Source organism: Columba livia, chromosome 8 (genome assembly GCF_036013475.1).
Source record: "Columba livia isolate bColLiv1 breed racing homer chromosome 8, bColLiv1.pat.W.v2, whole genome shotgun sequence".
NCBI classification, from domain to species: Eukaryota; Metazoa; Chordata; class Aves; order Columbiformes; family Columbidae; genus Columba; species Columba livia.
In genome coordinates, this window is record NC_088609.1 from 18,175,303 (window position 1) to 18,191,936 (window position 16,634).

Here is a 16,634-nt window from a genome sequence, read left to right on the forward strand (position 1 = left end):
AGGAGCACAGTTGAAACATGACTCCCAGTCACTCTTTTTGCCATATTTATCCAATTCTACTAAACGTACATACCTGCCCACATGTAGCTGTGGCCTCTCATCAGTAATTTTATTCTGAACTTCTTCGCGTAAAATATTTGCATTTACTTTGTTTTCACTGCTCGTCATTAATGATAACAAACTTGCAAAATATAGGGCTGTATTTAATTTGTTAATATCATCACACTGCAAACTCAAAACCAAATTAACTACAAGTGCTCATTCTCAGCAGTTGTCTTAGGTTTGTCATAAATGTAAGCCAGTAATAACAGATGTCCTGAAAATATGAAAAGGTAACTCAAAAGTTTACTGGAATGCCATGAAGAGTTTTGTTGTTATACTGCAGAGTTAAGCAATGCAGTAGAGAGCATGTGATTACGAGAGGCCATAATGTACTGGATACCTTTAAACAGCCTCATCTCTTATATGATCTCCTTCTCCTTTTGTAATATATTAGTAAACATACTGCTTTGCTGTGGAATGTAATTATATATGGTATTCTGTGCCCAAAGGAAGGGACAATTTGATTTCATGCCTGTTGTTAAGTTTTCAGTCTGTAAAGTCAACCCACAGTTTGTCCTTAAGTGTCTACTAAGTGAATACCAATTATTTTTTCTTATTGCTGTGACTCAGGCACTTCCACACTAATATACAGTATATATAATTTTTCATAGATATTGCAGAAATGTACAACTTTCACAAACATAAAAAATAGAGCTGTGTTTTTGCAAAGATTGGGAGCATATATTTAACTTTAAGCTTATGTTCTAGTTTGTTTGTAAGTATACAGTTAGACATTATACTGAGGTTGAGAGATAACAAGACTCAATAAAACTTGTTTTAACTTTTTTAGGATAAGTTTCTAATTGCCAATGGAAGTACAAAAAACATTAATCAGAGGGCTGTTTATTTGATTTATACCCTAAATGGATTTTATTAAGAAAGTTCTGCTTTTGGGGGAACTCCAGGAGAATGGAAAGCAATATCTTCTAACAGTGCTAGAAATACAAATTTATTGGAGCTGAGATACCATTTAGAGATTAATCTAACACTCTTTGACATCAATTTGATATTAAGTTACTGTGACCAGGTCAAACAATTGACAGAACTGTGTGTTTCGGTAAAAAATTGTTTTGAATTCCCAATAAATAATCAGAGATTGAATTTACAAGTAATGCTTTTGTAATGAATCATACTGTTAAGTCTTTACTTCCTCTGTTTAAGCTCGGTAACTGATTTTGGCATGTGACAGCATGGGGAATGGGGTCTGTACTGCTCACGGAAAGAATATGACACACAAAGGTGCGTTAGAGGAGTTAGAAGAATCCATGGACATTTAAATTTTAAATGCATTTATCACCCAAATGTGATACTATGTGTGAATGACTATCTATGCCTCTAGTCTTCAGCTGTTCAAAAAACATCTGTCTAAATATTATAGTAATTTCCAATGTATACAGAAGTATACAGAAGAGAAAAAATAGACTTTTTAAAAATTATTTTTAAATCTATTGTAAATGCACTAAAATCCATCTTCTTTTTCGATCATCTCATAACATCTTCCTAGCTCTGCCAAAGCCACCGTCCTTTCAATATTCCATAAAGTTATGCCTCATACAAATAGAGTGTGAGTGAATAATTCCTGGTGTCTAGTGCCAGCTTCTGTTAGTATGGCCAAAGTTTTATCAACATCTTTCTTTACTCTTCCTGATTTCAGAAATACGAACTTTGCTAAACTTCACACCCTTAAAATACAGTTGGAATATGAAACAGACAATAAAAGTGAACAAATCACTGAAGAGTTGTGCTGATCACAAATCAGCATAATGAGTTACTGCTCATCAGAGAACCAGAATAACTGATGGTATCTAATAATACAGTTAAATGTGTTAGCATAAATCACCATAAACGCCAAATTTTAGAAAAGTAAAATAAATAGTTTGTCAGCCTAATGAATCAGTCAATGAAAAAAAAATATATATATATATATGTATATATATATATAAAGTCTGCATGCTAATGACAACTTCCATTTGAGCCAGGAATTGTGAGTGATGATGGTTTGCTGCCAGGCATTGAATTTTAAATGGTGAAGTAACATCCTCAACATAATTAGTCATCTGTTGTTACACATGGCATTCTATTTGCTACTGCCTAAAATGATACAACATTCTCAACGACAGCATGCGAGTATCTGTTATTACTGCAAAGATAAAATGAAATATGTGAAAGGTAATGCCTTCCTCTAATGAAAGAGATGGAAGACAAAGGTTTGTGATATTTTATATATCAAAGTGCCCCTCTAAGGGGACCTTCACCTGCTTTTATGATATCCTCCCAAAACCAAAGCAAAACTTAAGATTTTTGCTACCAATATCATGATAAAGTATTTCACAATACGCAGGCTCTGGTTGGATTCCAGATCTACTTTTAGTCTAACATTTTATTTTACCGAAGTTATTCTTGTCATCCCTTTTCTGAAGGTAACATGCGTATTTTGCATATGTAACATACGCATTTTCACACAATATATCTAGTTACAAGCCTGTGATCCAGCAGCAGGTATATGTGTGCGTGTTCAAGCTTACTGAAGGACCCACATCCTAACGACTTGCGTGCCCATTGAGTTTACCTCCATCACCCCCTGTGTCTCAATCTTAAAAATCTTTTCTCTAATTGCATTTTTTCTGTGGATCTTTTTCAAGTGCTGATACTTTTAAGACGTACATAGCTCTAAAGCATATTGCACAGATTAAAATATGGTAATTGATTTTTGGTAATGAAATATGGTGTTCTGTTTCTCTTTGACATTCCTTATTTGTCCTTGCTCTTTGGATTATCACTTCTAGATTTTCACCAAATCCCCCTTTATTATGTCATGGGGTTCATGTGACAAATACAGAATTATATGTTGTGGCCCCAGTTTTGTCCTTACGTACATCAGTGTGACACAGAAAATTAAAGCAAGCTTTTCTAATTTAATTTTTAATTTCACTAAGACTTAGAGTCATTCCATCTTCTACTATGTCCCTGCAAAAGAACAAGGACAGGATTGCAGTTAGATTAACTTTGAAGAATCCTATGTGTTGCTTTGCATGTGTTGGCAGGCTATAATTAGTTAATACTAGCAGTAGCTTGATTTTATTTATCTCTCACAAAATTCAAAATATGATTCCTAAAGAGAAGATGCTGTGGATATGCAGTCTTTTAGAACTGTATTTCTAACAGTCCAAACACTATATGACTCAAAATCATTTACGTTTTTTCCTCCTTTGGTAATGGTAATTTTTCTTTGATGCCAGAACAACCTTTGCTTGTCATGGTTTCAGGTAACGTTATTACTGTATTACAAGATGTCATGATAATAAGAGCAAAAAAAAAATGTTCTCTCAATGGCATATTCAGAGTGCATAATGTTTTGCAAAATATTGTGTAACCCTCCTAAATATTCTCAATGCATTATTATTGTAAATAATAGCATCATTTGATATCTGTGAGAGTTTTTTACATCATGTGAAATTTATTGGGGAAATACTGAGAAAGAACCTGGGTGACATTTTAACTCCTTCTTGGGCAGAAGTTTGGTTTTGAATCTATTTTTATACCTTACTTAAATACGGATATTCTGAACACTGAATTTTCAGTACCTTCACAGAGCAAAAAAAATTATTAGAAGAGAATGATCATAACTGATTCCCAGACAGAGGCTGGAACTTTTAGAATGGAAAGTAATTTAATGTCTAACTCCCACCAAGAGTAAATGTCTTGCAATCCATGCTGAAAATTCTTCCTAGGATAAATTAAAAATATTGATTTAAACACCACACTACTAGACTGTGAAATTGCCACTGCATTAATTCTCAAAGGATGATTTATCTGACCTATAACATCAAGTTACATACCATATGAAATATTAAATATTGTGTGATACAAACATAGAGAACAAAAAAATGTACATAAGTTTAATTTGTCTTTCAAAATTTTCAATTTAACTTTGCCTACCTTTATCTAAATTCACTTTGGAACTACTGATTTTCAGGTTAATAAATGATCTACAATCTGTGCTAGAAAGTCACAAAGCTTTGAATGTAACTTGGAAAGATCACAAGTACCTGAAGCCCCAGATCATCTTCCAGGGTGCAATAAAACAGAAGAAATATCTCCATCATATTATTTTTTCCTTAAGGAAGAAGGGTTTGCTTGTAAATAATCTGTTGTTGACACTCCATTTTACCAAGGCTTTGTGAAGGGCAGCTTTCTGAGCTACTGTTTAGTCTTTCTGATTACTTTTTATTTTCAAAAGAAGACAAGATGACTACAAATATATCTCTTACACTCAGAAGACAATTTAGACTGAACTCTCTATTCTTTATGACTTTGTTTCACAGACCACAGTAAATAAGCTACTCAAATTATTATTAATTTCACTGGTCTCTGTGTTCAGTTTTAAATGTTCCATTACATCAGTTGTGCAAAGAATTCCCTGCATGTGGCATGGGAAAGATGCTGACCTGATTATTTTAGAAATAACTATGTAAAAACATCTAAAAGGATTAACAAAGGAAATATTATGTCACTACCAAATTAATAACTAAAATAGCATGAAAATCACTGTATAATTTTGTAGGTTTCCATAGAAACCATGTTTGACGGGTAGCCAAAAAGACTTCTGATTAGGCCACCATACTTCTGCTCTCCCTACAATAAACATGAATTCTGTCTGCTTTTCACAAATAACCAGTTTTTCAGTAGCGTAAATCCTTATCCTATACTCTATATGCAGCACCGTTTAACGGCACAAATCACTCATATGCTTTTCTAAGATCTGAACTCTTCAACTTAAACATAAAAATATTTTTTAAAATGTATTATGACAAATACCACACTATCAATCAAATATGGTAATATTTCTGTGTTTTCACAATACAATAGTTGTATAAAAATAAGCAAAGGCATTAATCCAATAAACAAGGTGGATTTTTTGTTACAGTTTTATCATTGTAATATTTCATCACATTTTCTCATCAAGCCTTCTCTAAGGGTTTAGCCCCTAAGGACTAATAACACAGATGTAAGCAAATGATCCCCAGTGCTAGCTAATGTGACAGGGGTGTGGCCCATCCCATAAAACGATATTCCATTAGAAAAGGTAGGAGTTTTATCTGAATTTGCAATCTAAATTGACAACTATTTGTGGCAACACTGTTTTCACAGGCTTCTTACACAGCAGATTTTAGCAAAGCCACCTTAGAAATTTCTATACCTAAGAAAATATAAACTCTGCATACAATATGTTTTTCTCCTACCAAAGTTGATGAAAATATTGTCCTTGTGTTCACGCACACAGTTTTTCCTATAAGTAAATAGTTCAGATAAAATTTAATTAAATGTATAGATTATTTGTTCACAAATAACAAATGGATATTTTATCAAATATTTTGTTATTGACTTCCCAGAGGCTGCACAATCTGTCAAATTTTCCGTAACTTAAGCAAGAGTTAAGGTAGTGTCTGCATTAGACCTCAATTCTAACTGCATATACTTACAGGAAAACTAGCAATACATGCTGCCCTGATTCCAGCAGTTGAGAAGCAGGACAAGGGTAGGGTGGTAGTTGGTTCAAGAGACTTGGAAGGTACAACATGCTACCTGGCCTACTTCTAGATATATTTGTTTATGTTTGGAGAGCACTGCATGGGAATATTTCCTAACAGAAATAGAGATTCTTCATTTGTAACAAAGAAGGCCCTGACAGATCTGCTTTATTTCAGAGAAAGAAAATTGCAACCACTATTATTTTTATACTTTGCAGGATTCTTGAACAGTTGAATAATTTATTTTGGATTATTTATGGTTACTTAGAACTTTCAATAATGTTCTATAATATTCTGGGATTTAAATTCTCCATCTCCTGTTTAGTCTGTTAGATGCTGAGACTTTGTGTGCTATACCACTTTAGAATCTTTGGATTTGATCAAATGAAATAACGAAATTACAGTTTAACTGTGTGCTTTTTTTGAATGCAGAAAATCTCTCTGAGCCATAAACTGAGGTTGGGCCAAGCACTGAGAGTGCTGTACAACAAAACATAACATCGCAGAAAGAACTGTAGACCCAAAAAAACATGTTTTATTCTACATTATATAATCCACCAACACTCTTCAAGTTCATCCTACTAAATGCTAGGCATCTTTCTTGGAGAGCTGCCATTGTAGGCTCCTGATATAATCAACAGAGAAGGGCAGAGAAGCACAGACCTCCATGTGGCAATTTATTTCCCTGCAGATCTGCATCGCCCTCTCAGGTGTCTGTCTGTACTTATGGATTGTAAATGGAACTGGAGCACTGAGATGCCTTGCTTTCTCTAACACTACATAGGATTAATACTTTTTTGTTTGGTGTTTGTTTTGGTTTGGTTTTTGTTTGTTCATTTGTTTTCAGTAACATAGAGTTCCCAGTCTAAAGATCTTGATTTGTCTTGTTTGGACTAGATCATTGTCTGGATCTGTTTTCATCCCTACAAGCAATTTATTCGTACTGTTTCCTTCAGATGAGAATTTTGACTGTGTAATTGATATTTAGGCTACAGAATAGGCATACTACATTTATTAGAATCTGTAAGTCAGTGTGTAGAAACATCCTAATCTGGCGTTGAAAGCACTGAAGGGTAAAAAATGTTAGGATTAACCTCAGTGACCTTTCAATGAAGACATAAGCAAAGTTAGTGCAGGCTTCTTAGTCTTCAGTATGAAAAAAAATAAATGTCCATTTCTAACAGTTTGTAGCCACCTTTTTTTCACAAGCTAATCATTCTACACTGGTGATATATGACTAACACTGATTTAAAAAGCAAAATAACTCTTAATAGATGATTCACTGTGTCACAGAAAGATGCCTGAAATAGTCATTCACTGTTATGTCTTCTTGTACAGTTTACAGAAATAATTAGTATTTCATTTGACAAACAAGTGCAAACACCATTAGCTAAATGACACAACATATACTTTGACTACGTCTGTAACTTTCACTAGAACTCTATCAATAGTAACTGCTGAATGGTCTGTCATATAGGAGTACACATCTTTTTGTGTATGTGTAATTGCTCTGGTTAGAAGGGTACTGAGGTATTTAAAGAAAGAAAAAATCATGGATAGCCTAATCTGACTTTGAAACCAGAAGAAAAGCAACAAATCCCTTTATGCAATCTGTCAACTACAGATACATGGAGTTAGTCTTAGGAATTTATTTATCTGCAAATGAGTTCTACCCCCAGATCCATAAACAATTACTATAAAAACTGAAAGAGTAGAACAAGACAAAAATTCTGTTATGCGATTACCGTTCTGTAATAACATTGAAAATTGTCAGCTGTACACAAAAATACAGAAGGAGCTTTTTCCCACTATATTCTGAGGACAGCTTGAATCATGACATCTAAAATTTGTGAGATTAGCCAATTAGCTGTAAACATTAGATTTTAACTTTTCATCTGAAAGCTTACACCTGAGTTATAAGACATAAGTTGGAATGCACCTACATTTTTAACCACCACTTACAAGGTTCTGTTGTGGAAATGTAACTGATGGGTTTGCTGATGATGCATGAGGCAGAACTTAATTATTTATCTGTGGGTTTTCTGCAGGTTTTCTGCTAGCTATGGGAGAAGTTATTTTGAAAATACTTGCTACATGCAGATAGGAGCAAAGTTGATGAGGAAGAGCTCCTTTTATGCATTTATAATTTGAAATAAAGTTTTCTATAAATATACTGTTTTCTTGCAGGTATTGTACATAATATAGATCCCCAAACTGAACTCTAAAGTAAACTGCTGTTGAGAAAGGCCACCAGTCAAATGGTAACAAATGCAATGCTGTTGCCTACACACTAGAAGAAAAAGTAAAAATGTACTGGGCTTAGACATACAAAATTTTCTCCCTCCATTGTAAGCCACTGGGAGACCAGGAGGTTCAGCCAGCTTCTTGCCCAGGGTCCTGGGTGTGCTGAGGCACCTCTAATGACCGGGACTGAACAGTTCCTCCAGATCTGAGAGGTCAGAATTTCAGTTCCAGCTAGACAGACAGACAGCAAAGGCATGTTCCTGCTCACTGAACTTGCACCCATACAAAGATCAGATATAAGTATCTTCTCATATAAATATCCTCTTACTCTGTAAACTCACGAGCTTTCAGAAAAGATCCTGTAATATACATTCTGCAGCAAAATTGTACTTTCAGAATCATCAGTGGAGACATGTCAGCTCCAATATGCTTGTATGTATCCAGCGACTTTGTACTCTTTTCAGAACTACTGGTTTCTGTTGTTTGCACAAGGAAGTAAAGAAAGCATCTCTTTCACACATCAGCAAAAACCAACTTTTTAAAAAGTAAAAATATACACAAAATTCTGGAAAAAATTATTAAGGAGCATATCTTTTAGATATAAACTAATTGCTGGAAAGTAGTTATGTTTCAGTATTTGTTTTCAGCTTTCTTACAGAAATTGCTATCAAAAGACTTACAAAAGGTTTCAGTCTCACTCGAAGCAGAAAAAAAGCACTTTTCTGCAGTTTCTCAGTACACCAGTCTAACTGAACAAGTAAAAAATGAAAGTGAAAAGAGAAGTCCTTCTGAGCTTCATACCATCTTGGACTTCTTATAAAGCGGTGTAATCCCCATACAAAGCTATGTGCAGTCTCTTTTTATGTGTCTGATGAAAAAATCATGGTTTTGAACAGAACCCTGTGTTGTAAAGTTATAGTGACTTCAGAAATGCTGAGAAGCCAACGTTCCTACTGAAGCAGATGGTAAAAGCAAGCCTGTCAACCAGGAACTAAGGGTGGCTGTGGTGTTACTATTTAATCCATACAGTGCCTGGAAGTGGTTATTTCATTAACCTTAAAGGTCATTAGGGAGGCACAGTGAGTGCAGTTATCAGTAGTGCCAAAAGCACACCATGAGCACGTCCCCACAGTACTGAATTTAGTCTAAGGGGAAAGTGCTCTGAATTGTACTCAAGCTACTAATCTAGGTTTATTAATTTTGCATTACTGAAGCTATAGTACTTCATGGACCAAGGCAGTATCTCTAAATGTAACCAAAACAATGTCATGAAAACAGATCAGTGCTAGCTTAAAAGTTTTTTGTGCTGTGCTCCATTACATGTATGGATAAGTCTAGTGCTGGCTCCCATATGTGTTTGGGAGGAATATGCTTGGTTACTCCTTGCCGTTGCAGAAAATGTGAAAGATCAGCCTGGTGAAAGCCATCCTTAAGTGGACAGATTCCAGAAATGGACTTTGCTCCTCTTTCAGCATGAAGAAATTCATGTAAGTTCTAAACTATATATCTTAAAATGAAATGCTGTCTCAAATTCACCATAGATGTAACATAAAGACATTAAGCTAATTGATTTTGACTGTTTATAGAGAATTTTTTAGATCTTTAAAAAATATACTCTGTAATATAAAATCATACACAGATGTGTAAAAATGTGCAAATATGCCATTATGTGTATTCATGTAAGCAATACTAAAAATTGCCTAAATAGAACTCCAGTCTTAGGCAAGCTGCAGGTGCTTGAACAGCTATTCTTAGTCATTCAAAAAATGCTTCATTTCCTTATTTATTGCATTACTGGGTGTTTTCTTCCTATCTTATTTTGCAGTCTAGCAGGGTCAGTATTAGGCCAGTATGTATAATGAGCTGGTATCTGTGACTGTTGAGACCAGACATAATTACTGCACGTGAGTTTGCCATTTTCTGCATGGTTTACTGTCAGTTATCAAAATGCCTGCTGGTGAGCAGGATGTTCTGTTTAGCGGCAGCTTCTATACCTTATTCAACCAGGGACCATCCCAGCGATTTCTTAGGAAACATTCTTGTTACTACCTTACTTCAGTGAGAACTGGATACATATTTTGTTCAGCAATTCAGTAAAATATTGAAGTAGCTTAGTAAAAAAAGGTGAAGGCATATTAACTCAAGAAAGCTTTATATTAAAAAAATTAAAAAGCAAAATTAGAGCAAATTTAAAATGTCAAAGTGCTACAATGATAGAATTTTATGCATTTTGGTTCAAGTATTCATATAACATTTCCTTTTAAAGGGCCATAATATTCAGTAGGAAATTTAACATCACAAAATTTTGTTACTGTTTAGAACTGGAAGAATTTATTATTATGCAGTTGTGTGGCCATAAGACAAAGGGTAAAATTGGACCACTCACTTAGCCACTGGTTAGAAGAAATTCCTCTTCTTATAAAGAAAAGAGAGGGACAAGACTGGAAAAGGCCTTGTGTTATTTTACACTGTTATTACCAGAAGAATTAGGCAGCACGTAACAGTGGCTATAAGAAAAACAAGCTAGAGAAATAAAGTAAGAGAAAATCAATTGGTGTCTCCAAAATGACAGACCAAACTTCATCAGTGTGCTGACCCAAAGGCACCCTGTCTGGCAAAATAAATCCAGGTGATTTAGCCTTTTCACATAGAATCATCTTCTCTGTTCACTGCTCCCTTGTACACAGTCTTGTAACAGACACACATTCTTCCTCTATATTTTGTTTTCCTGTATACGATATTCACTTCTCAGGCACTACTGCTGAGAAAACTCTCTATGTTAAGTAAACTACCCAGATACACTGTAACTACCTCCATTTATATGAACGTAAGCATGACCATACTGGGCAAGACCAAAGACTCAGGTAGTCTTATTTGTTTACAGGCAAGGACAACAGCAGATCCACAGGGCATAATATAAAAATGGGGCAATCAAGTGATGTTTCCTTTGGATCTTTTCCTAGGGTCCAATAATCTGCAGCTCATGAATGCCACTAACTGCATATGTTTTTATTTAATGCCCTCAACAGATTTTTGCCCATACTTTCCAAACTCCTGTAAATTAAGTTTTCAAGGTCTTGGCAGAAAAAACTTCCTCAGAGTAACACATTTTGGTTGTTTGAACCTACCGTCCACCACTTTCTGCCATCTAGATTAATAAAATCTAAACTTTCTGCAATCTATGTTATTAACAGCTGTTCCCTGTATTCCTCATGGGAAACTGACTTGGTCATCAGAGAAATAAAGCTGAGATCATTCATATTTTTCTCTTGTTCTCACCAGTCAGAGGAAGGTGACCTTAGTATGGGTACTTCTGTTAATACTCTTCGAATTTGAGTGACTTTTCTGCTGAGATGGCACTCTTGGTACATATGTAAATACGGTAATATGTAAATCTACCCTCACTCCTTTCTCCCGTGCTTTTGCATCATCTGTATTTCCTTCCTTAGAGTGAGAAAGATTTCCTTTCCCATGCATGCACATTCTGTCTTCAAACCCAGTGTTATGAGGACCCCAGTAGTAGCAGATGCTAGTTAACAGTTTCACTGCAAGCATATTACTGCAATGCATGATTTCCACAATGCCTGTTTTAACACCATGTAGTAAAGGAAGAAAAGTCAATATATATAATAAAAACAAAGGAGTTTTGGAGACTTACCAAGTGAAGATAAGACATAGTAAGGTAGATATTAAAATGAGGACTTGGTTAAACATTGCAGACTGTGTGCGTTGAATGGCTCTATGAAGATCATTCTATATTAATGGAAAATAGGTGTTATTTTTAGTTTTGAATTAATAAGGCATGAACTGATTCTTTGGAGGAATTATATAGTGCTCTGATAAAATGTAGTCATTCAAATGCACTTAGAATTTGCTGATCATATAGAAGGGTGCAAAACAGCCAGCTGTGATTCTGTGATTATTCAACTAACTCTTTGTTCATCCTGGCACAACTCTGATACTATTGCAAACTGCATTAAGGTCTGTCTGCTCATGTCTAGCTTACAAATTACAGGCTGCGAGGACCAATTAAGGCACAGAAGCTGAATTCCCTACAGCTGTGTATAAATGGAAGAGTAGCAAAAAAAACAGCCATTACAACTTTCCCTTACCATCAAAGTAACAATTTATACTAACTGAGATTTCACTTGAAGTCTTTTTTTTTTTTTTCTGATTTTGATGCAGAAAGCAGCTTAGCAATGCTTGACCATTTGTATAATCTACATACAGATCTGGTTAGCTTCCTATTAAAGCTGGACAGTGGACTGTACTGCCAAAATCCCACTAAAGACAATATGTTAAAAAAAAAAAAATAGAAACTCTAAAATAGTTATTTATTTTGTCATACTTACAATCATATTCTCTAAAGCATGTTTTGCCAGCCAACAATTTAAAAACACAGGAATAAACAGGTTTCTTAAGCCTGGCCAGAAAATCTGAAAGAAAAATTAACAAATTCATTGAAAGCTTTTCTCTTCAAGCAGCAATAAAACACTTGGGGAAAAATACTTACTATTAATGTGTGAGATATGGCTTTAAAAAACATTTTAAATAACTTTTTTTTTTTCTTTGTGATGAACTCTACATAAGATAATTTGATAAAATAAGGGCAGTCAGTTTTTAGTTTAGACACCAGAGATTCTTATATTTTAATATCTAGCTGGTTTATTTTATTGATTGTGCTGTATTTTGAGTGAGAGGGTTTTGCTTTTCTTTGTCAGGGAAGAAGGGGAAAGTTATCTGTATTATTACTTCATGCAAGTAGCAAACAATATTCTTCTTGATGACAGATTTCTGTTCTCACAGGCACAAATTTGCCATCCACATATAAGTTCCAAATTTACTTCAATTAAAATTAAAAGTGTTTGTGCAGCTATAAAAGTGCAGTGTGTAAATGTATTAATTCAAATATGTTTACCGTGATGATGAAAGGGACAGCATTAATTATTTCCAGGAGAAAGGGTATTCTCAGAATTTGCTCCCAGATATTTCCCTTCAAAGAAAAGGAAAAAAAAAAAATCATGTTACAGTAGGATTACGTCTAGTTCTGATGAGAAATATAGGTGATATTCTAATGCCACTTATAGATTCTCTCCCATTAACCGAATTTCAGGAAGCTCATTCATTTGAGATTTAAACACATATGTCAAATGTGGATATAGATTACAGGACACTTTGGACTATTTTTCTTACTGTTTATCATTATGTACCTCATAGACAAAAATACATGCTTTTAAATCTATATTTTTACTAAAGCAGTTCTCTGTTTCAGTATGACCATATATTTCCTTGATATAAACTAGTAAGACAGCTCAAATGAAGAATTCTAATTGCATTAACTAGTCAACTCATTCTCTCAGCTAATTAAGAGCTTCATTAAATTAAGTTTGCATTTTTTCAGAGAATAATATGCTCCTGTTTCCTTCTATTGCATTTTTAGGTACCTTGGAATCATACACAGACATATTGTCTCTGCTTTTTCATTCTTCAAAAGTTAGTTTACTTCCATTTTTTACATGCACACTTACACACGGATAAAGATGTAAGGTTCCTGTCCTAAAGAATTTATCTTTTCAATAATTCTTTTTCAGTGACTCCTCATACAAGTAACAGACTACCTTGCTGGCAAATTATTTTATCTGCAACTATTTCTACTTCTTTTTCTTAGAAGCCTCTATGACTTTAAAATCCTGCATTGTAATGTTTTAGCTTTTCACTGTGCTAGTTTTTCTTACCTTAATGCTTATCATCTAAGAGTGTCTAAAAATCAGAGACAAAGTCCTAGTACAGCATAAAAGTTGCAGAGACATATATCTAAAGGATATGCCTTGCTCAGAAGACTTTTCCATCAAATCAACTGTTCTGATTACCCCTATGCACAGGTGACTGCCCTGTATTTCATATTAACGCTTATTGTGAAGGATGAGCCACTCTGTACATCCTTCTGATAGAACTTCATGGCAAAATATAAAGTAAAAGAGGAATCAAATATGTTGTATTTTCCAAAGAAAAAATACCAGCTCATTCTCCCTTAATCATGTTTTATTATGCTCTGCATGTTAGTCACAGAAGTCTCTTTATTAATTCTAATCCTGCTATTAAGCTATTAACTTATTAAGAAGTAAGTATTAAAAATATGAATGAAATTAAGTTGGGGAAAGATAGCAGTATTCTATAGTAAGTCCTTCCTTCCTGTATCTTCTTTTATCTCTATTTTGTATTTTCTCTTTTCCAACTGTTTTGGAGAGAGAAGTAAGGAAGACAATCTAATGTTTAATATTTTAATTAGGACTACAAGATCAAAGTTCTGTATTTCTGTCACAAACACTTCATTACATTTCAGGGCTTCTTGGAAACTGGTCCTGCTTACATGATATTAGAAGCCTTCCCACATATTTCAATGGAAGTGGTACTGAACTTTTCATTTGCTTACTGATAAATACAGGATGGGAATAATACTACTTCTGTTCCACATCTGAGTAGTGATTGTGAATGATTAAATGTTGGGATGAAAATCCATACATTTAAAAAAGAAGGTATTGAAAATTCAGTGACTTACAGCTTTACAAACACTGTATATCAAGACTTCATCATACGTAATGCAATAACAATGTAGCATATATTACGGAAATATTGCAAGAATTTGCAGTCAAGCACTATATTTTCAGTTGCAATTACATAATAATCTTTGCTGTTAAAATAATAATCAGATATAACCACTGAAAATTAAATCAAGTTCGATAGCATATGATATTCTTTTTCTATTGTTAACTTTTCACATTTGGAAGCCATTGGACCTATGGGGCAAGGATCATTGTCTTCCATGTAATTGTAATTGGTAGGAGTTAAGACACACTTGAATAATCTTAAACATTTCATGTGATAAGCAATTCTGTAAACCGAAGTGAAATTATGAGACCGTAAACTGAGGTTTAATTTGTAGGAATAATAAAATCGAAAGAAATTTGACTTTCCCAACTAACCCATTCTATATTTTCACCAGTTTCTTCATTTTTAATGTTAAGAGTTTTCTTTTCTGTGTTATAGAAATGTCACATAATTTACTTGTGCAGGCAAAATGCCTGTGCAGATGTGCTCCAGGTACTTAGTGATGCCTGCAGCTCTAAGATTCTGGCTTCCACATACAAAGACGTCATGTCTTCTGCAAAATTGTCTCTTGCAGTGAGAATGTATGCTACTGGCAGAAGCAGCTAAGACTGCCTGTGTGCCAGTGATACAGTAGGATTGCCAGATATCTATGACAAGTTTTGGAAATCAAAATTTCTAATGTAGACATCTCTCAGAATTTCGGCCAACGGTAAACCCTCGTGTAATGGATTAAGATGTGAGAATGCAGATTGTAAACCATTCATTCTCAGATCCAAGTGATCAGCAGTGCAATACAGTGCTACATTCTTTGCATTCCTTCCCACATAAAAGCAATCAAAAATGAAAAATTACTGTAACCTAGTAGCATCACATACTATTATGTCCTCATTATTCTTTATGTTGAATCATTTCTCATATGTCATTAACCAAGTATTAGAAAGGCAAATTCCTTGGAGTATTCTCTCAAATGACTGCTTTATTTATTTTACAGGTTATTTGTGAAATCCCAGGAATGTGCACACAAATGCAAACACAGTCAACTTTTTTCTTGTTTCTTCCTGGCTTTTCCTCTAACTTGTTCCTAAATTGTAAAAGCTTTGGAAGTGTTGGCATGAAATAAGAAATGTCACAGATATACAGGAACCAAGTCTCCTTTGGCCATCCTGGCTGTATAGAAAGGGCTTACAGTGGGTGAAATAACAGCTGCCTTGGCTTCCTGAGACTGCTGTAAAACTGGGGTAAGTGGCTCTATCATAACATTTCCAGGACCAGAGGGAAGGAGGTGTTTGCATCAGGTGGATTGCCAAAGTGCATTTCAGTACTATCATTTTTCCTTGCATTACTCTTATTCCCTCATGGAGACTGGAAATATAGCCATCATAAAATTGTCTCAACTTCTGTGACAGGTATATGCAGCAAATCAAGACAGCAAAGCTTTAAGCCCATTGCACACTAATAAGTAACTTCTCATGGGAGCTGACTTGCCACTATCTCTCTCAACTTCTGTACTCACTAAAATTGTTGCAGACCACAAGCCAAATGGATACGGATAAAATTCTGCCCAATAAACTCAGGAACACTACAAATTGTGATTGCTCTTTACTGTTTGGGCACTAGATTTGTTAATTTTTGATTGTTTCTGCCTATAATTGATTTGCATTTGTAACCAGCAACACCTTCATAGTATACACTACAAGGATTAAGAAGTAAAGTTTCAAGCCTCTTTGCATTATTGGGTGCTATGGAAAACATTTATGCCATAATCACTGATAAACACACTAAAGTACAACTCTCTAACTTCAGTGGTGGCTCTGGTAGATACTGAATGTCAGTAAATCAAAAATTACAAAAAAAAAAAAAGAAAGAAAAAGAGTGCTCCAAGATATTTCCAGCTTCAGAAATGCCTCTTTTCATATTTACTTGGATAAATTATTTTATTAATAGTATTTTTCTCCTGAAGATACTAAAAATGCAGAGTACTTAAAAAATTGATTAGGCTAGCACATAAAATATAATGACGAAAATTGAATAAAAATATTAGGAAAGTATTATAACTTTTTAAGGAGAATGCAAACACAAAAATATACTGTATGCACATCAGATTATTTCAAGGCATTTTGAAAAATGTACCAAAACCATCAGAGAGAT

General features: G+C 34.4%; 1 protein-coding gene and 1 long non-coding RNA gene across 5 annotated transcripts in view; one reads left to right on the plus strand and one right to left on the minus strand.

Moving 5' to 3' along the window:
- The window catches only part of KCNT2 (potassium sodium-activated channel subfamily T member 2), a 131,810-nt gene that overhangs the window by 71,497 nt on the left and 43,679 nt on the right, over positions 1 to 16,634 (minus strand). For all 4 annotated transcript variants that reach the window (XM_065072337.1, XM_065072335.1, XM_065072334.1 and 1 more), the window contains exons 7-9: positions 12,796 to 12,870; positions 12,230 to 12,313; positions 11,536 to 11,630 (exon numbers count right to left, since the gene is read on the minus strand). In XM_065072337.1, the coding sequence (XP_064928409.1) occupies positions 11,536 to 11,630; positions 12,230 to 12,313; positions 12,796 to 12,870 (254 nt within the window). The remainder of the gene's footprint in view (positions 1 to 11,535; positions 11,631 to 12,229; positions 12,314 to 12,795; positions 12,871 to 16,634) is intronic.
- LOC110362438 (uncharacterized) overlaps positions 1 to 16,634 on the plus strand; it is a 64,376-nt gene that overhangs the window by 4,983 nt on the left and 42,759 nt on the right. The window lies entirely within an intron of this gene.